This window comes from Ahaetulla prasina, chromosome 13 (assembly GCF_028640845.1).
Source record: "Ahaetulla prasina isolate Xishuangbanna chromosome 13, ASM2864084v1, whole genome shotgun sequence".
NCBI classification, from domain to species: Eukaryota; Metazoa; Chordata; class Lepidosauria; order Squamata; family Colubridae; genus Ahaetulla; species Ahaetulla prasina.
In genome coordinates, this window is record NC_080551.1 from 11,192,602 (window position 1) to 11,213,665 (window position 21,064).

Here is a 21,064-nt window from a genome sequence, read left to right on the forward strand (position 1 = left end):
TGGTACAAATCAAGAAGGAAGCACAACAGCTACACAATTCGGCATGCTGAAATGAGCTCATAACAGTCAACCTTATAAAGCTAGTATTTATAACGCACATCAAACTCAACAGTCATAAATTATTTAAAAGAACACACCCAGGAAACAGCAGAGCACCCATATATTCATGATTAATATAAAGCAAATATTAACCTGAAAAACCACCAACTTAATTAAAAGTAAAGGTTCCCCTCGCACATACGTACTAGTCATTCCCGACTCTAGGGGGCAGTGCTCATCTCCGTTTCAAAGCCGAAGAGCCAGTGCTATCCGAAGACGTCTCCGTGGTCATGTGGTTGGCATGACTCAACGCCAAAGGCGCACAGAATGCAGTTCCTTTCCCACCAAAGGTGTTCCCTATTTTTCTATTCGCATTTTTTACATGCTTTCAAACTGCTAGGTTGGCAGAAGCTGGGACAAGTCACGGGAGCTCACCCCGTTACATGGCAGCACTAGGGATTCGAACCGCTGAATTGCCGACCTACTTAATTAAAGGAGAGTAAAACAACCAGCCCCATTCTTACTGTATATACTAGTCAAAAAAATTTTGGTGGCATGTGGAGCCATATCTGTGGGCATGCGAGCGTTGGCCTAGATCAGCTTCTGCGCGCATCCCTTCCAACCTTCTGGTCCCACCGGCCTTCAGAGGGCCTCCGGGGGGGGGGAGGCTATTTTTGCCCTCCCTAGGCTCCTAGAAAGCCTCTGGAGCCTGGTGAGAGTGAAAAACGGGCCTTCCGGTCCCACCAGAAGTCGGGAAACAGGCTGTTTCCAGTCTCTAGAGGATCTCCAGGGTGGGATGGGGAAGGCCATTTCCCACGGGCCTCCCCAGGCTCCTAGAAAGCCTCTGGAGCCTGGTGAGAGTGAAAAACGGGCCTTCCGGTCCCACCAGAAGTCGGAAACAGGCTGTTTCCAGTCTCTAGAGGATCTCCGGGGTGGGGTGGGGAAGGCCATTTCCCACGGGCCTCCCCAGGCTCCTAGAAAGCCTTTGGAGCCTGGGGAGGGCGAAAACGGGTCTACTGTGCCCACCATGCCATCACGTGCCAAAAGTGGGGGGGTCCCATGCACGTGCATGGGGGGGCAGGGCGCACTGAATTATGGGTGTGGGCATATGTGCATGGGACACCCCCCCCTTGTGCTCCCTCTGCTTTTGGCACGTGACGGCAAAAAGGTTATCCATCACTGAACTAGACAGTCTGTCTGAGAAACTGCCAGAGGGTAAAGAACAATTCTCCAAGCAGGTAATATAGGGCTGGAAAAGAGGGAGGGAGACTTAGCCAAGGAGCAGATATGTGGGAACCTCTTCTACTGTATGGTTGGTTAGACCTTTTCCTCCAGAACAGCAGGAACCGGCTGAGATGCAGGAGGAGGAGAAGATAAGAAGGGCGGCCGAGGACAGCCGGTGAAAAAGGAATAAGCAATATTCACCCTCTTATTAAAGGATCTCAGCTGAAAAGAGCCGAGCCGAGAGACAGCACGACATCCACCCCCCTCCTCCAATTCAATGATAGTGCCAACAGAGAAGAAAAAGGTGGAAGAGAGCCAATGAGGGGCTCTTGGCTGGAGAGGGAATAGCAACTTGAAATGATGCCTCTTTGCCTCTCGCGGATGATAAAAAATAATTAGCCGTGGCTATACTGTGCGTGATGGCAGGCTATTTATTTAATTAATTAAATCTCAGCGCCTGCCTAGGCTTCGCTTTTTCACTCCGCACGATGGTTTTCCTACCCATCGGTTTATTTGGATGGAGTACAAAGGACTGGATTTGCTACACATGTTTAGCCATAAACCTTGGTTTACAGATTACACGCATGAACGTGTCATGGTAATTCAGAGGAGGGGGAGAGGAAGAGAAACAAAGAAATGAAAGGAGGGAAAGGAAAGGAAAAGGAAAAAAAGAAAAGGAAAAGGAAAAGGAAAAGGAAAAGAAAGGGAAGGGAAGGGAAGGAAAGGAAAGGAAAGGAAAGGAAAGGAAAGGAAAGGAAAGGAAAGGAAAGGAAAGGAAAGGAAAGGAGAAGAGATGAAGGGAAGGGAAGGGAAGGGAAGGGAAGGGAAGAAGGGAAGGAAAGGAAAGGAAAGGAAAGGGAAGGGAAGGAAAGGAAGAAGGGAAGGGAAGGGAAGGGAAGGGAAGGGAAGGGAAGGAAAGGAAAGGAAAAGAAAGGGAAGGGAAGGGAAGGGAAGGGAAGGAAAGGAAAGGAAAGGAAAGGAAAGGAAAGGAAAGGAAAGGAAAGGAAAGGAAAGGAAAGGAGAAGAGAGGGAGGGAAGGGAAGGGAAGGGAAGGGAAGGGAAGGGAAGAAGGGAAGGAAAGGAAAGGAAAGGAAAGGAAAGGAAAGGAAAGGAAGAAGAGATGAAGAGAAGGGAAGGGAAGGGAAGGGAAGGGAAGGGAAGGAAAGGAAAGGAAAGGAAAGGAAAGGAAAGGAAGAAGAGATGAAGAGAAGGGAAGGGAAGGGAAGGGAAGGGAAGGGAAGGAAGAAGAGATGAAAGGAAAGGAAAGGGAAGGGAAGGGAAGGAAAGGAAAGGAAAAGAAAGGAAAGGAAAGGAAAGGAAAGGAAAGGAAAGGAAAGGAAAGGAAGAAGAGATGAAGGAAAGAGAAGGGAAGGAAAGGAAAGGGAAGGAAAGGAAAGGAAAGGAAAGGAAGAAGAGATGAAGGGAAGGGAAGGGAAGGAAAGGAAGGAAGGAAGGAAAAGAAAGGAAGGAAGGGAAGGAAGGAAGGAAGGAAGGAAAGGAAAGGAAAGGAAGGAAGGAAAGGAAGAAGATGAAGAGAAGGGAAGGGAAGGGAAGGGAAGGGAAGGGAAGGGAAGGAAAGGAAAGGAAAGGAAAGGAAAGGAAAGGAAAGGAAGAAGAGATGAAGGGAAGGGAAGGGAAGGAAGGAAGGAAGGAGGAAGAAAGGAAAGGAAAGGAAGGAAGGAAGGAAAGAGAAGGGAAGGAAAGGAAAGGGAAGGAAAGGAAAGGAAAGGAAAGGAAGAAGAGATGAAGGGAAGGGAAGGGAAGGGAAGGGAAGGGAAGGGAAGGAAAAGAAAGGAAGAAGAGATAAAGGGAAGGGAAGGGAAGGGAAGGGAAGGGAAGGAAAGGAAAGGAAAGGAAAGGAAAGGAAGCTAAAACTAGCTTACATCAATAGTATTTGGCTCCTTCTCTCTATACTTTTCTATCCTTACAAACCACCCTTGTTTCCACTTATAGACATTGATTCATAGATTGTCTTTCATTTAAGTAAAGCAGAGTCACCTATCTCTCATAGAATATCTTTCAACAATACACAACATAAAAACCAGGAAAAATAATATACATGGAAATAAAATTAGAGTTTAGCAATCATGTATACGTTGGCCTTTCAAAGATTTTTTTCCTTTATTATTTGTTTGTTACTCGGCTGACTTCCTTTCATTTTGGAACCTGGGGTCACACTGGTGATGGTCTTTGTGGTAGCTGATATTGGTAGTGGGCACACATACCTTTGGATCCATTCTGAGGAAGTTGTGTGGACCTCTGCTGCTGAACGTTGATCTTTTAATGGTCTTGCTGTGATGGAAATGATAATAGTCTTCCAAGCTCCCAACCTATAAGGATCAATGTATAGAAACAGGTCAGGAAACTGACCAATTCAGGTGTTTGCTTTCTTCAGTGTATAGAGGAGGTACAAAATACATTGAAATGGAATATTTTCTGTTATCTTAAATAGGCCTTTCTCAACCTCATGACCTTCAGATTCAGGGTTCTGAAGGATGTCAAGGTTCTGATGGATGCCCTAATTAAATCATGAGTCTCGAGCCAAGCTTAAAAAAAAATCCAATTATTTATTAGGAGCTTCATGTCTGCACGTTCCCAAGTAAAGCCAGCTCTGACCCTACGTAATTTACACCCCAATTATGATCCTGTTTCCCCCCTCCCTCGGGGTGTGCCATCAATTACATTCGCCCAACGGAACAATTTCACGGGTTTTAGAGGTCACTCCCCTCCGGCTGCTGTAGGTAACCCTGGGATACAGCCTTGAGAGAAATAAGTGTGGAATGTGCATCTGTCTTTGGCTGCTGTGCCATTTCGCCGGTTTCCCATTCCTCACCTGGCCTATGGCAACTCAAGAGCAGGCCAGGGATGCTTTGTGAGTTGACACAGATCTCCCAGTGGAAGAATTACTAGATAGCAGGGACAAACAGCTATGCTAGTGGGTGGGAATGAACGTTATATGAAAGTTACATTATTTTTTAACAGGAGCAAAACAAGGAATTTGTGAGTTTTTTAATTCTCCAAGAACAGAGAGTGGTTCTCAACCTGTGGTCCATGGACCATCCATGAAGTCATTACAGGGGGCTACAAATTGTTAAGTCTAAAGCTTTAAATTTTGAGTTGTCTAGGGGTTGATAATGGCCATGGTGTTGTGGTCCGCCAGCAGCCTGCGGACCTGTCAGCAGAGTCGGACAGTGAGGAGGCTAGGGAGGACAATGGGCCAGTCTGGAGTTAAGGGAAGGCCCAGACAAGGGCTCTGCATCGGAGGCAGAGATGGGGCCAGGGCCATCTAGGAGCGATGCACGGACACTGGAGCCTCCAGAGGTAGACAGCAGAGAGACAGAGGAACAGGAGGAGCCTGTTCCTAGTGCATGCATGCAAAGAGCTGCCAGAAGGCAAGAGCAGCTGAAGCAAAAAGGATGACTTGGGAGTAAGGCCAGATGATTGGCCACTCCCATAAAGCTTAAAAGAGCAGCAATGAGCCGTTGGGTTCTTCGTAGAAAAGCAACTATTGCTTCTTGCCAGTGTCTCTTGAATTTGGTGGAGGTTTTGCCAAGAAAAGCCTTTGGCAGGTTGCCAAAGACAACAAAGGTTGGTGATAAGGCCAAAGGACTGTTTATGAATAATTTGTTTTGGATTTAATTTGGACTAAGCCGAGAATGAATTCTCAGCTGTTCTAATAAAATAAGGTTGTTTAGGACTGCATTGTGTCTGGTAATCACTACTTGGGCCTCGGTCACAACACATGGTCAGTGGCCATAGTCCACAAAATGTATTTAAAAGAGGTCCGTGATGGTGAAGAAAAGGTTGAGAACTACTGGTCTACACCATTAGCCACGTGAAGAAAAAAAAAATTTGCCCTTGAAACAGTTGTTTCAAATTTAAAACAAGGTGATCTGACTTCATTGGATGTAACGGTTTGTGAGAAAGACCTTGAGAAACAGAGCAAAGGAATGCTTTTTACGGAACAGTCCGATAAGAGAGGGCATAACCCACAGATGCACAATGGGTGGAGGAAGAGGCTGGGAAGGGAGCTCACCCCAGATTTTCAGGCTGCAAGAGAGACGGCAGGAGATTTGTACTTTCAGACTTGCACGATTCTGTTAATGTAGCCCAGGGGTAGTCAACCTTTTTATACCTACCGCCCACTTTTGTATCTCTGTTAGTAGTAAAATTTGCTAACCGCCCACCGGTTCCACAGTTATGTGCCGTGTATTGTTGTCTGCGCATGCCTCTCGCACATCGCGGATTGAGTTTGGGGGGGCCGCTGGCTACCAGCTCTGCTTGTCTGTTACAGCTGGGTGGTGTGGGGGGAGATGCGCGAGCTATTCTGGGACGAGGCTCTTTTGTTTGCGGTCGCACTAGAGCACCATTTAGTTTCACTTAGGTAACATGAACTAAACTTATGCACGGGCGATACAAATAGTATATTTTCAGAAATTTAAATTGTCACAGGGAATTTTATGAAAACCTAATGAAAATGTTTTTAAATAATGCTATGAATTTTTTTTAAAAAGTCAATTAAATTTAAAAAAAAAGGAAAGTGCTTCAGTATCGGAGAAAACCCCTACCGCCCACCATGAAAGTTGCAACGCCCATTAGTGGGCGGTAGGGACCAGGTTGACTACCACTGATGTAGCCTTACAATAAAGTAGAATTAATTAGCTCATTGGGTTGAGTTTCCTGTCTGGTCTATCCAGGAAGGGCGACACTGACTGGATGTATTCCAGTGTGGTTCCAACTTTTCCAGAAATGTTCCAAGCTTCAACCAGCACAGTTTCCCCGTTTTAAACTGAATTTGAAATGGGTCCGTTTTGATTTCGGAACATTTCTAGAATGATTGATTCACCACTGGAGCACTTTCTGGTGAAGTTGGAAACTGGCCTTCCAGTTGGGACGTAGTATTTCAAGTCTGAATCTTCTCAAATTCTCAGTGTTCTGTACATTAGAATGAGAAAACATTTAAGCTTGAAGTGCCTGATCTGGAGTTAAATTTGAAACCAATGATTCCCATCTCCTACGCTATTCTACGCTAGGCAGAAAAAACAACGGCTACCAACCCGCCTTCCGTTGAGGACCTGTATACTACACAAATCAAAAAGAGGGCTGTGAAAATATTTACAGACCCCTCACATCCTGGACATAAACTGTTTCAACTCCTACCCTCAAAACAACAAAAACCCCTTCTCTGTGGGGGCCCCTACGCTCTGGAACGAACTTCCCCCTAGTTTGCAACAACTGCTGAAGCTGAAGACGTATTTGTTTACTCGCGCGGGACTGGCTTAGGAATTTTATATCTTGATATTTTAAGGGTTTGAATTTTAATTTTTGATACAAATTTTAAGGGGTTTTAACTGTTATAATTGTTTTAGAATTGGCCAACTATATAATAAGTTTTTAAATTTCTTTTTATCTGTATATTGTTATTATTTTATTCTGGCTGTGAACCGCCCTGAGTCCTTCGGGAGAAGGGCGGTATAAAAATCTAATAAAACTAAACTAAACTAAACTAAAACTAATGCTATAGAGCACTACACACCAGAACAACTAGACACAAGAACAGTTTCTTCCCAAATGCCATCACTCTACTAAACAAATTATTCCCTCAACACTGTCAAACTATTTACTAAATCTGCTCTATTAATCTTCTCATTGTTCCCATCACCCATCTCACTTCCACTTATGAGTGTATGACTGTAACTTTGTTGCTTGTATCCTTACAATTTATATTGATATTGATTGGTTCCTGATTACTTATTTGATTACCCTATGACTATCATTAAGTGTTGTACCTTAGAATTCTTGATGAATCTTTTCTTTTATGTACACTGAGAGCGTATGCACTAAGACAAATTCCTTATGTGTCCAATCATACTTGGCCAATAAAGAATTCTATTCTGTTCTGTTCTGTTCTATGTTCCGATGCCACTTCAATATTTTGAGCTAAAAGCCTTAAGGTTACCTTCAGTTTAGAACATTAATCTTGGAGTCAAAATGCTTCTTGCAAAGTTTGAGCAGTTTTAGAACATGACCTCTTAGCTCATGTTGAACTTTAATATTTGCAATTTTTGGCACCAAAAATAAAAGAATGGGGGGAAAAGGAAGACCAAATCCAAGCCAAAGGTCATAACCATGGAGTCTACAGTTTAAAAATCAGGAAAATTTAAGACGCCTGTGATCACCCAACAGTCTTAACCAGATCAGATAAAGTCTTAGTAGATAATTCAGATACTTTAGGCTTGGTTACTGACAAGCTTAATTAAGTTCAGTCTAACATGCTTGGTTAGTTAGTGATTCAATCTCTCACGCAAACTAAGAAAACTGATTTAAGTGAAGAACACCAGATTAAGGTGTTGTGTGACCACAGGTGACCTGAACCCCCAATACATTCAGCAGGATATTTTCCTGATTAGGAAAAGCTATCTTTAAATAATGAAAGACCTGATTAAGCATGATTGATTGATTGTATGCCATCTATTTATTTTTGACTCCTCGACACCACATAGATTAAGCATGATTATTAGACTTATATTTAGTCAACATTTTTTTAAAAAAAGAGGTACCTATGGTAATATTAATTTAATATATCTTAGGTGACAGGAATTTGAACTGAAATATTTATTTGGTAAAAAGATCATAAAATAAAATATGCGCAATGAGATTTAATTCCCACATGGAGACAAATATAAAACTGTACCTATAATATCCTGGCAACCATCATAAAGATTTAAAGAGAGTGACAGAAATCTAATTGTATTCCTATTACTAAAGGGGAAATAACCTCTGCCTGACAGAATTGATCTTAAAAGAAGAAACTATTTGTAGGCTTAGGGATGAACTGGAGAATTTTTGGTGCTTCTGAGCAACCAAGGATTCCGCAAAATAGATTTCTTTCTTCTGCAGAATCCTCACCTTTAGTCTTTTATAACCCTTCATGGCAACAAAAATCAGAACATCAAATACAAGCTGGGCAGATACGACCTCATAGATGACCCTCACTCTGTCAAGGACCTAGGAGTAGTCATCTCAAATGATCTAAGCCCCAGAGTTCACAGTAACAGCATTGCCAAAAAGGCATTAAGAATTGTTAACCTTTGCGAAGCTTCTTCTCCAGTAACATTGTACTACAAACTAGGGCATATAAAAACTTTGCCAGACCAATTCTCGAATACAGCTCGTCTGCCTGGAATCCACACTGTATATCTGACATTAACACAATTGAGTGAGTCCAGAGGTATTTCACAAGAAGAGTACTCCACTCTTCTACTCACAACGAAATACCTTATGCCACCAGGCTTAAAAATTTTGGGCTTAGATAACCTAGAACTATGCCACCTATGGTCTGAACAAGAACAATAGTCTGCTACAATGTCCTACCTGTCAATGATTTCTTCAGCTTCAACCTCAATAATACATGAGCACACAATAGATACAAACTCAAGGTAAACAGCTCCAAACTCGATTGCAGAAAATACAACTTCAGCAACAGAGTGGTCAATGCCTGGAAAGCTTTACCTGACACCGTTGTTACAGCCTCAAACCCCCACAGTTTCAACCTTAAACTGTCTACCGTGGACCTCACCCCATTCCTAAGAGGTCCATAAATGGGGTGGGTATAAGCACACCATCACGCCTACCGTCCCTGTCCTACTGTCCCCATTTACTTGTACTCATTCCTTGTTTATGTCCATGTTTATACTTATATCTGTTATCTAGTACAGATAAATAAATGTTCCTTCCACCCATTTTTTTTTCACCGAGTTGAAAGTGCAGGAGGTGAGGAAGTAATGCGGAACATGTACTCTGCCAAGAGATGCTCCATTGACTTCATGCCTTCATTCATGAGAAGCCCCATCATCTAAAGTTGAGCTTCTTCAACAGCATGTGCTTGCCATACATTAGTTGTTTAAACTTTGGTGTTTGAGCATTGCGAATACCTAAAATGTGGGTTTGCAGCAGTGGTGGGTTTCAAATTTTTTTACTACCGGTTCTGTGGGTGTGGCTTGGTGGGCGTGGCTGGGGAAGGATACTGTAAAATCTCCATTCTTACCCCACTTCAGAGGAAAGATATTGTAAAATCTCCATTCCCACCCTACTCGAGGGGAAGGTTACTGCAAAAATCCCCATTTCCTCCCGATCAGCTGGGAATTGGGAGGCAGAGAATAGATGGGGGTGTGGGGCCAGTCAGAATTTTTACTACCGGTTCTCCGAACTACTCAAAATTTCCACTACCGGTTCTCCAGAACTGGTCAGAACCTGCTGAAACCACCTCTGGTTTGCAGCTCAAGAATCTCTTTAAGTCACATAGGATCCAGACCAGAGGTGTTGTGTCTCGCTCGCTTTCCCCGCAGCCGGGTCCCTCTTATCTCCTGCCGAACGCTGAGGAATGTCCTGGCATGCCTCCAGGCCCCAGCCCTGGCACCATGCCCAGACAGGCCGAGCAAGATGAAGGGTCTGACGTGCCTCCAGCCCCCAGCCCTGGCTCCATACCCAGGCAAACGGAGCAACTAGACCCCTCCCCCTCCCCCACAGCATGTGAGCCTGAGGAATGTGAATTACCAGCAGCTGGAGCCTGGAGAGATCCTCGCTTCAGGAGAATGGATAGGCGACATCAGCAAAAGGAAGGGAGGGGCAGGCCTGGATAAGTGCTGAGTCATGGAGCCACACCCCATGGCCTATATAAAGGATCTGCTTTCTGGCATTCTCTGAGTCAGGCAAAGTCTACCTTGGATTGCTGAAGTCACTTCCTGGTCTCCTGCCTGCCTTGAGAACTTTGCTAGGACTTTGGCAGAGATGCAGAGGCACGCCTGATACGGACTTTCCCGACCCGGCCGTCAGCGGAGGAATGGGACACGACAAGAGGTATGGACTGAAGTGCCTCATATCAAGTCGCTAAAAACCAACATTTTGTTCGGAAGCATTTCTAATGGCCTAATTTTTCAATCACCAAGGAACTCTGGAGAATGAGCTGTTTTCCTCTGTGGGTGCTACTATCCCACAGGCAGGATTACCTGCCCCAGCTTGACTGCACATTCACATTTGCAGAGCTTCAACAGATCAGTTCTGCTACCGCTTTGAAGTTAATCTCCTCGGATTGTCTAGAATTGAGTCCCGCTGGAACCAAGATAGAGAGGTGCACGGTCCATCTGTCTAATCTTCTGGTTAAAGGCTTATGTGAATAGATAAACTGAACGTTTTAGCCTCTTACGAGAAGAATGAGCCAACTGAAATGGGGAAAGGGGAAAAAAAAAAAGGTAATTCCGCGCTCGAGACAACAAAGTTAACCTTTGTTGTTCCTCAGCTCTGTTCAAGACTGTGGAATCAAAATGCTCAGAAAAACCGTCTTCCCTCTAACAGGTGTGTCCACCTGAGAAGAAGCTAAAGGCCATGATTGTTTTGCTGGTGCTGCAAGGATATGCACACCTATTCCAAGAAAATGGGCTGCAATAAGCAAACAACCCACCACTTCAGAACTGGTAGTAAAACCGGTGGGAGGCTCCGCCCACTGACCCAAACGTCATCAAAATTCTTCTGCGCATGCGCAGTTCGCATCACGCAGGCATGATGCAAACCGGTAGTAAAGGGAAGTAGAACCCACCCCTCCACCACTTGTACCAATAGCACTAGCAATAGTCTTATATACAGCTTTACCGTGCTTTACAGCCCCCTCTAAGTGGTTTACAGAGCCAGCATCTTGCCCCCAACAATTTTGGTTCCTCATTTTACCTACCTCGGAAGGATGGAAGGATGAGTCAACCTTGAGCCTGGTGGGATTCGAACTGCCAAACTGCTGGCAGTTGGCAGTCAGCATAAGTAGCCTGCAGTACCATATTTTTTTTTTAATTTGCATTTATATCCCGCTCTTCTCCAAAGACTCAGGGCGGCTTACACTATATCAAGCAATAGTCTTCATCCATTTGTATATTATATACAAAGTCAACTTATTGCCCCCAACAATCTGGGTCCTCATTTTACCTACCTTATAAAGGATGGAAGGCTGAGTCAACCTTGGGCCTAGTGGGGCTTGAACCTGCAATAATTGCAAGCAGCTGCTGTTAATAACAGACTGCATTAGCCTGTTGAGCCACCAGAGGCCCTAACTCTAATCATTCTAATCATGGTGCCACCACGGCTCTAATCATGTGATTGTAGTCTTATTTACATGCATCACTACACAGAACACGTAAAATGGAGCAGGATTTGATCACTCAACGAAAAGTGAAAAGAAGAACAACAAAGATGGTTAGCGATTCTAATTTCAGCATGAGAAATCTTGCCGTCCATCCATCTGGCTGGCAGGGTATTTTTTGGATGGAGGTGTCTATAATGAACCCCAGCATTTGCCCTCCACTGAACAAAAGATGCCATAGTTGCCTTGCCTTTGCCTTTTAGACAGGGTGAGATTTGAACTGCCAAATTGCAGGCAACTGGCAGCCAGAAGTAGCCTGTGGTACTGCAGACTAACCACTGAACCACCGTGGCTCATGTAGAAACATCCATGTTCCCTGGGCGAACGGTTGCAAAGGCAATCATCGGAAGCCTGCAGATCATTTAAGGTTGAAACATTGTCATCACAATCCCAAAAGTGCTTTTTCCAAAAGGCAATTGGACTTTCTTGGGGTTTTTTTTCCCCTTTGAAAATGTTTCAGCTCTCATTCGAGAAGCTTCTTCAGTTTGGAAGAACTGAGAACTGAAGAAGCTTCTTGGATGATAAGGGAAACATTTTCGAAGAAAGAAAACACAGGAAAGTCCAGTTGCTTTTTTTGGGGTGGGGGGAGGGAAGCACCTTTGGGACAACCATGACCTGGATGATTGAGAATCTCCATAGACAAATGTCATCACAAATTTATGTGATGGAGAGAAGTGGAGAAAAGGACAAGACCCCAGTGTTGGTCAAGTTAGAAATCTAACCAAATCCATAAAGTTCTGTAGAACCAGCCCACCGTTGGCCAAGTTAGAAATCTAACCAAATCCATAAAGTTCTGTAGAACCAGCCCAGCGTTGGCCAAGTTAGAAATCTAACCAAATCCATAAAGTTCTGTAGAACCAGCCCAGCGTTGGTCAAGTTAGAAATCTAACCAAATCCATAAAGTTCTGTAGAACCAACCCAGGGTTGGCCAAGTTAGAAATCTAACCAAATCCATAAAGTTCTGTAGAGTTGCGCACCCTCGAAAAGGCTTCTTAATTGTATTGATCCACTCAAACTGCAGTGTTATATACATTTCCCCAGGAAATAGGTCTCACTGAAAGCCATGAACCTTAAATTTGATTGAAGGTGTATCAGACTGCATTATAGAACTCTTTACAATTTATTTATTTAGTTGCCAGATTTATATCCTGCCTTTCCTTGGGAAGCTCAAGGCAGCAACCATAGAAATCCTTCTTCCAATTTTTCTGCACCACCACTGTGAAAGAGAGTGACTAGCCTAAAGTCACTGAGTAGGTTCCTGTGATGGGACTCTGGCTTTCTGCATAAATCAAGTGTTGGAATAAATACACCATTCATACAAAAAGAAAACAGGCGTTTCATTTTTTGATCATGAATGTATATGTCACAACAGGTAGAGAATTACATAATGCATGAAAGTATCATTTATTTAGCCATTACAAAATCACAAATGAAATACAACCACTAAGCCACAAACCAAGGTTTCATAGAAGCTTCCTATAGCATGCTAAGCAAAGCCTAAAGCAAACCAAATTAGCACAATGGGCAAACACAATCACGTTTTTTTTTAATTTGAATTTATATCCCACCCTTCTCCGAAGACTAGGGCGGCTTACACTGTGTTAAGCAATAGTCTTCATCCATTTGTATATTGTATACAAAGTCAACTTTATTGCCCCCAACAATCTGGGTCCTCATTTTAACTACCTTATAAAGGATGGAAGGCTGAGTCAACCTTGGGCCTGGTGGGACTTGAACTTGCAGTAATTGCAAGCAGCTGTGTTAATAACAGACAGACTTAGTCTCCTGAGCCACCAGAGGCCCACGTTGAGGTTTATAGCATCCACGTTAAACGTTGAGGTTTGTAGCATCCTGGAACAAAGGCAGTCAGGGGAATGCTTTAAAACATATGTGTACACACACACATACCTTTAGGGCAGGGGTGAAATTAAAAAATTTCCCCTACCGGTTCTGTGGGTGTGGCTTGTTGGGGAGGTCATGTGACTGGGTGGACGTGGCCAACTCGAAATGTCTCACATCGAGGGGCTCACCGGCCCCTCCCCTCCCAGCAACTCCTTGTCGCGAATGGCAGGAAAATGGGGAGGGGAATATTCCTGCCTACCATCCTTCCCTCCGTCTGTGCTGAGATTGAGGAATGGATGACAGGCAGGAAAATCCCCTTCCCCATTTTCCTGCCTTTCACAAAAAACGGCTCCATTCCAGCTGCTCCCCTTCCCTGCCATCCCCTCCCTCCTGGGGACTACCTTAAAAGGGACAGGCTACAGAAGCTCCGTTCTGAATGGAGGGAGAAAAGTTAGCATCCTCTCTGCTGCATTTAACATTGAATTTTGTGGCACAGAGAAAGCTAACTTTTCTCCCTCCATTCACAATGGAGCTGCTGCTCCCTTTATGGTTCCCTCCCAGCCCCCACACTCCTGGGGACTATCTTAAAGGGACAGGCTGCAGCAGCTCCGTTCTGAATGGAGGGAGAAAAGTTAGCATCCTCTCTGCTGCATTTAACATTGAATTTTGTGGCACAGAGAAAGCTAACTTTTCTCCCTCCATTCACAATGGAGCTGCTGCTCCCTTTATGGTTCCCTCCCAGCCCCCACACTCCTGGGGACTATCTTAAAGGGACAGGCTGCAGCAGCTCCGTTCTGAATGGAGGGAAAGTTAGCATTCTCTCTATTGCATTTAACATTGAATTCTGTAGAATATTGCGTGGCTGGAAGAGGTGAGCAGTGACCGGCTGGGCGTGGGTGGGGCCAAGAAGGGGTAATTACTATCGGTTTGGCAAACTGATGCCCATAATCCCTAGCATTTCACCTGAACCGGTCCGAACCAGTAGGATTTCACCCCTGCTTTAAGGGACTAGGGGAGACATGATAACAGTGTTTCAATATTTATGGGGCTCCTACAAAGAAAAGGGGATCAAACTATTTTCCAAAGCACCAAAAGGCAAGACAAAAAACAATAGTTGGAAAATAACCAAGGAGAGAAGCAACCTAGAACTAAGTAGAAATTCCCTAACAGTGAGAGCAATCAACCAATGGAATAGCTTGCCTTCAGATATTATGGGGTGCTCCATCACTGGAGGCTTTCAAGAAGAGACTGGACAACATTTGTCTGAAATGGTATAGTTCTCCTGTTCTAGCAGGGGGTTAGACTAGAAGACCTCTAAGGTCCCTTCCAACTCTATTATTCTTTGTTCTATGCTCTCACTTGCTTCCAATTCCTACAGGACAGTAGTCATTACCAGCCTGATATCTTCCAGATGTTTTGGACCACACATCCTCTCTTTCTCAGTCAATTCGGTGCAATCGAAGGGATTAAGCTAACAAAATTACATTCTATTTCTGAAGCAGTTCAATTCCACTAATACCAGAATGAGAAACTGATTGTCGCTCCCTTATGGATAATGAGACGTCGGAATGCTAGTAATGAGAAGAATTAGAATCCAACATATCAGCTCAGACATATTTGTTTAACCACGGTTTACTGAATAAATGGGAATAGGTTACATCCGCCCAACACATTTCAATGTTGTGCAGCATGCAAATCCCCAATTTGGCTGAAGGAGTGGAGGAGATATATACACACACAACATTGGGTTGCTATTTTTTTCCTTTGTCTTTTGAGGGCCCATGTGTAATTTAAAAGTAGCACTTTGTTTCTCCATCAGAGTTGTTTTAAGTTTGGAGTTTGTGCTTTACAAGGTCATGGAAAATCTAAGTGTATGCATATATCAGTTAATCCCTCCAAGGGTGGGCTTCAAAAATTTCAGTAAAGGGTTCTCTGCCCGGTTGCTGGGTGGGCGTATCCATGGTGGGTGTGGCCTAGTCAGCTTCCTGCACCACAGTGGAGGGGGCGTTTTTGCCCTCCCCAGACTCCGGAGGCTTTTCTCAAGCCTCTGGGAGGGTGAAAACAGCCTCCCCAGGCTCTGAAGGCCCTTTGGAGTTTGGAAATGGGCCCATTTCTGACCTTCCTTAACTTCTGGTAGGCCCATTTTCCACCCTCCCTGAGCCTCCACACACGCCCTGTACTTACCTGCATCCAAAACGGGCCACGTGGGGACTCCTGGGAGGGGAGGGGTGGGATGGGCGGGGCCAGCCAGGAGTGGGATTTAGGGGTTCTCCAAACTGCACAGAATCTTAGCTAGAGGTTCTCCCGAACCCCAGCAAACCCACAGCAGCCCACCCCTGAATCCCTCTCTAGCTTGACATCAGGAATGGGTTGTCTTTTTTTTTGTAACCCAACATATATTACTATTTTTGTGTACATACAACCCACATGAGCCAGTTTTTTTTAAAAAAAACGCCTGTTTTGTTAGTAATTTATTTCTGCGGTATTACCTTTCTGATCTCCTGCTGATAGAGTTTACATTTTCCAGTCTTTATTATGTTCATTTAGTTCTAAACTCTAAATCTAGTTCTAATCTGCAATCCCCGGGGTCTTCATTTTTTTTTTTTTTAGTATAAATTAAATTCATAAACTATCAAGGCAAAGGGAAGCGTTCCCCATTTTCCTACCACCCGCAAAGAGATACGCGGTTCTCTGTATTTGCCGCTGCTAAGTTCTAAATGCAAGAATGAAAATGCATCACTAACAAAGAAAGAACAAGAGGTGGGGGGGGGGGCAAGAAAATAAACAGCTGGAGAGACCCGAAGAGGAAGGGAAAAAAATTTGAAGGCCAAAGAAAAAGACACAGCATCACAGAAACGAGAGTTTCCTCCAGGCGCAGATGCCTGCAACAGGAATCCTGTTTTAACAAGCAGATGAAGAACTAATTCAAGGAAGGCTTTCTACAACATTGAGGAAAAGCATGTGAGAAACCCAGCTGGAATTTTTTCCAAACTCTGCTTGGAATCTTCTCTTCCTACCACCACGCCAATTGTTTTCAATAACTTCAGCTGGTTGTTAGTCTAACTAATAGCCCATTTAGCCCAGGCCTATCTAATCTGGCAGGAGTTTTCAAGAGCTCCATAAAACATTTCCAAGTCATCTCATTAAACAGACCTTTGAAAACTCTATCGCCAAAGGGCTGCAGAGTGAACACGCTGCAAGCTTTTCTGTTACAAATGAGCTTGGCAGAGTTTTTGCGTGGTTGGTTGTAGCATATTATGGCACATGAACCCACGCCGTGAGACTCAGGACACAAATCAGGATTATTATTTTTTTTAAAAAAAGTCATGGTGCAACTCTGGTTTGTTTAGTCTCTAGGCCAGCGGTTCTCAACCTGTGGGTCGGGACCCCATTGGGGGTCGAATGACGATTTGCCAGGGGTCGCCTAAGACCATCAGAAATATGGGAAGTATACTTGTGAGTTGAAGAATCGCGCTCCAATGGTTGACTCCACAAGCCAGCTGCAGGCTCTTCAAATCGCTAGTCGAATTCGGCTTCAGGCGTGATGAATTAAAAAAGAGAGAAATCTTTGCTCTGATGTCTCCCTCTCAAGCCAACTGCAATCACTCCCAATCGCTAGCCTAATCTGGCTTCAGGCGCGATAAACTTAATAGGGGAGGAGTCTCCACTTTAATGCCTCCGTCCTCAAGGCAATCACAAGCAGTTCAGATCGCTAGCCAATATGGCTTCAGGCACGATAAATTCAAAACAATTTCACGGTTGGGGGTCGCCACATCATGGGGAATTGTATTAAAGGGGTCGCAGCACTATAAAGGTTGAGATCCACTGCTCTAGGCGGTCTCCAAATGTATAATTTTAAGTACCAGAATTCATAGCAATGGACATGTTTGCTGTTACGTTCTGGAAGTAACGAGGCTGGAGACCAGGGTAGTGACAACAGCTCTTTAATATAGGGTGAACCCAGCAACAGGCTGGGGGAAAAACCTCTCCTTTTATACAGTTCTGTTGAGGTTTCGCCCAATCAGCAACGTGTTGATTTCCGCCAAATATTTAAAGGTACAAACATGAATACATAACACTCCTCCCCTCCCAGAAAACACTTTGCCTCTATTTACATATTTATTTACATGTTATTTTTCGACGTAGTCACGCAAATAACCTGGGCGTCTCCTAGTTCTTTCTGACCTGCGCGGTTCAGTTCTGGGTGGTGTTTTGAGCTGGTCGGAGGGGCTGTTTTCTCCTCCCAGCTCTTTCTCTGAGCCAACGGCCCTGGATTATTGGCCGACTTTTTCTGGCCATCCGCCTTGGATTACTTTGAAACTTTCCTGCTGTTTCCTCGGGAACCTGATGGCGCCGCTGAACTCTGGGACCTCAGCTAAGTCTTGCGCCCCCGGTCATTGTCAGCTGTGAATTCAAATTGGTATTGGTCATGATTTGTTTCATTTGGTTCGGTTTGATCAGTTATTCGCTTCTTAACTGATCTATGTGGCGCCCACACTCGGTTGTCTGGTAGCTCTACGCATACGATTTTGGCCCGTTATCTTTATTATTTGTCCTGAACCAACTAGGGCCGTCCCCATAGTTTCGGCCCACACCCGTCGCCTATGCTCATTTCCTTGTCTTTTCTAGTTCCCCTTGTAACCTCTGGGTGTAATGGGATTCAAACGGTCAAGGGCACCGGAGTTTCCGCCCCATTAGTAATTCGCTGGGCTTTTCCGGTGGCCGTGCTTGGGGTTCTGTACGGCTAGAAAAAGTCTATCTTTGTTTGCCAGTCACCTGGCTTGAGCCTGAACAATGCCTCCTTAGCGCCCGGACGGAACGCCTGCAAGGCCATTCGACGAGGGTGGAAAGGCGAGAGGGCATGTCGGATGCCTCCTCTGCCAGGTATTCTTCAAACTGGGCTGCCGTGAATTGGGGCTCATTGTCGACACCAGAGTGTCCGCAACCCGTGAGTTGCTAGGTGGCGAGGGCTGCGATTACTGCCGCCGTAGTGGATTTCATGAGTATGATCTCCAACCATTTAGAGAATGCATCCACAACCACTAGAACGTTACCGTGGAAAGGGCCAGCAAAATCAATGTGGATTCTTGACCAGGGCCCTTGGGGCTTTTCCCATTCCTGACTGGGGCTGTTGGGGTAGAGGTCTGACTCTTGGCAAGCCTGGCATTTCACCCTCTCAGCAATCTCTGCGCCCATGAGTGGCCACCATACATAGCTTCTAGCTAACCCCTTCATCCTTACGATCCCTGGGTGACCTCGTGGAGGAGGTCCAATACCTTTCCCTTAATTTATCAGGAATTATTACACCATCACCCCATAACAGGCACCCCTTGAGCCGAGAGCTCATCTCGCTTTTTAACAAATTCTTGAACTGCTCGCCCGCGCAGCGGCCACCCTCTCTGTACCCAACCGAGTACAGTCCTTAACACAATGTCCCGTATGATGCCCGAGCCACTTCCTTAGATGTGACTGGGCCAGAGTCCAAAGAGTCAATAAGCAGGATGGGCGCCCCGCGAGGGTCTTCGGTCGCCTGGTAGTGGGCATCGCTTAACGCTGGCCTGCATGCCCCACTTCTTTTCCTGGTCGATGCTGCAGCTTGTACGTAAGCTGCCAAGAATATAGTCCATCGGGTCAAGCGGCGAAAGTGCCACAGGCGCTGTCGCCAGCCAGTATCCCTTGAAGGAACCATCAAGCATCGGATTTCATTTCATTTCATTCATTTCATTTATTAGATTTTTATACCGCCCTTCTCCCGAAGGACTCAGGGCAGTGTACAGGCAAATAAAAACAGACTAGACAATAACCTATAAAATGCAGAATTAAAAAACTTATTATACTTGCCTAAAATTTTAAAATATATAAAAATTAAAACCCCGTTTAAAATTAATAATAAAACTATACAATCCGTAAAATTTAAGCCAGCCCCGCGCGAATAAAAAGATGCGTCTTCAGTTCGCAAAGGTCCAAGGTCAGGTATTTGGCGAAACCCGGGGAAGTTCGCTCCAGAGTGGGAGCCCCCACAGAGAAGGACCTTCCTGGGGCCGCCAGCCGACATTGCTTGGCGGACGGCACCCTGAGAAGTCCCTCTGTGAGAGCGCACGGGTCGGTGGGAGGCATATGGTAACAGTAGGCGGTCCCGTAAGTACCCAGGCCCTAAGCCATGGAGCGCTTTAAAGGTCATAACTAATTAAAGTGCACCAAAAGCGACAGGTAGCCAGTGCAGTCTGCGCAGGAGGGTGTTACATGGGAGGTACGAGACCTCCTCTATCACCCGCAGCTGCATTCTGGACTAGCTGAAGCCTTCGGGCGCACCTTAAGGGGAGCCCCATGTAGAGAGCATTACAATAATCCAAGCGAGAGGTAACGAGTGCATGAGTGACTGTGCACAAGGCATCCCGATCAAGGAAGGGGCGCAACTGCCGAACCAGGCGAACCTGGTGGAAGGCCCCCCTGGAGACGGCCGTCAAATGGTCTTCAAACGACAGCCGCCATCCAGGAGGACACCTAAGTTGCACCTTATCCTTTGGGGCCAATAACTCGCCTCCAACAGTCAGCTGCAGCTGCAGCTGACTGAATCGAGATGCCGGCATCCACAGCCACTCCGTCTTGGAGGGATTGAGCTTGAGCCTGTTTCTCCCCATCCAGACCCGTACGGCTTCCAAGCACCGGGACAGCACTGAACTAGGAGACCTGAACTATTCAGAATTAGCAAGCTAAGAGCAAACAGAACACCTGGAGTTCACCTGGTCACAACCTCATGATTCCATGCAAATGGCCCCTGGTTCTAAGTTTGCATTTTGGGTAGAAATTAAACAATGAAGATTTTTACATAAAACCATGTTTGTCTGGGATTCTGTGCAGTGGTGGGTTTCAAAATTTTTTACTACTGGTTCTGTGGGTGTGGCTTGGTGGGCATGGCATGGCTTGGTGGGCGTGGCAGAGGAAGGATACTGTAAAATCTCCAATCTATTCCCTCCCCAATCCAGGGGAAGGTTACTGCAAAATCCCCATTTCCTCCTGATTAGCTGGGACTTGGGAGGCAGAGAATAGATGGGGGTGGGGCCAGTCAGAATTTTTAATACCGGTTCTCGGAACTACTCAAAATTTCCGCTACTGGTTCTCCAGAACTGGTCAGAACCTACTGAAACCCACCTCTGGTTCTGTGGTCAGCCAATGGAATTCTTCAAAGTCCTAAAAGACCCCAATGGATGTTCAAGCAGTTGTGGTTAAATTAGCTCCCCAGTGTTTTTAATTCTTTGACTTGTTAGATCTCAGAAACTTCTTGTTAGTTCTCCCATCTACTCCCATCTGCTTTGTTAGGAAGTTAGCTACTCTTGGCTTTTGATTGATTTTCCCCCCCCATTTCCTGCTCAGCAATCTATGAGCTTTCAATTCCAAATGGAGCAGTATATTAAGGGAACCAGATTTGTGGTGCTGGTGTTGTTTAAAATGTCTAAAATGACTAATGGGCACCATGCAACACGCATTCTGTCTTTTCGCCATGCCGGTTGCACGAGGCTGCCACAAACTTGTATCTGGGAATCTGCAAAATTAAATATTTATATCTCCTCTGGAAAAAAAACAATTGGGCAGAATCAAAACTAAGAGAGCAAGCAGCTTAAGCGGTTGTCTTAGAATAAATTAAGCCAAAAGCTAGCTAACCACACAACCATCCAGCCAAGTAATGTGCAGCTTCTATTTTAATCTGAGATGGAAATAAAGTTTAGTCTTAGTAGCAAAGCATTTTAAAGGAATGGTGCAGTGGTGGGTTTC

The 21,064-nt window shown here is 45.1% G+C and overlaps 1 protein-coding gene across 1 annotated transcript in view; it reads right to left on the bottom strand.

Annotated features, from left to right (window-relative positions):
• Positions 1-21,064, bottom strand: part of PCSK6 (proprotein convertase subtilisin/kexin type 6) — a 157,090-nt gene that overhangs the window by 121,898 nt on the left and 14,128 nt on the right. Inside the window, exon 2 of the mRNA XM_058156640.1 lies at positions 3,489-3,593. Within this exon, the coding sequence (XP_058012623.1) occupies positions 3,489-3,593 (105 nt within the window). The remainder of the gene's footprint in view (positions 1-3,488; positions 3,594-21,064) is intronic.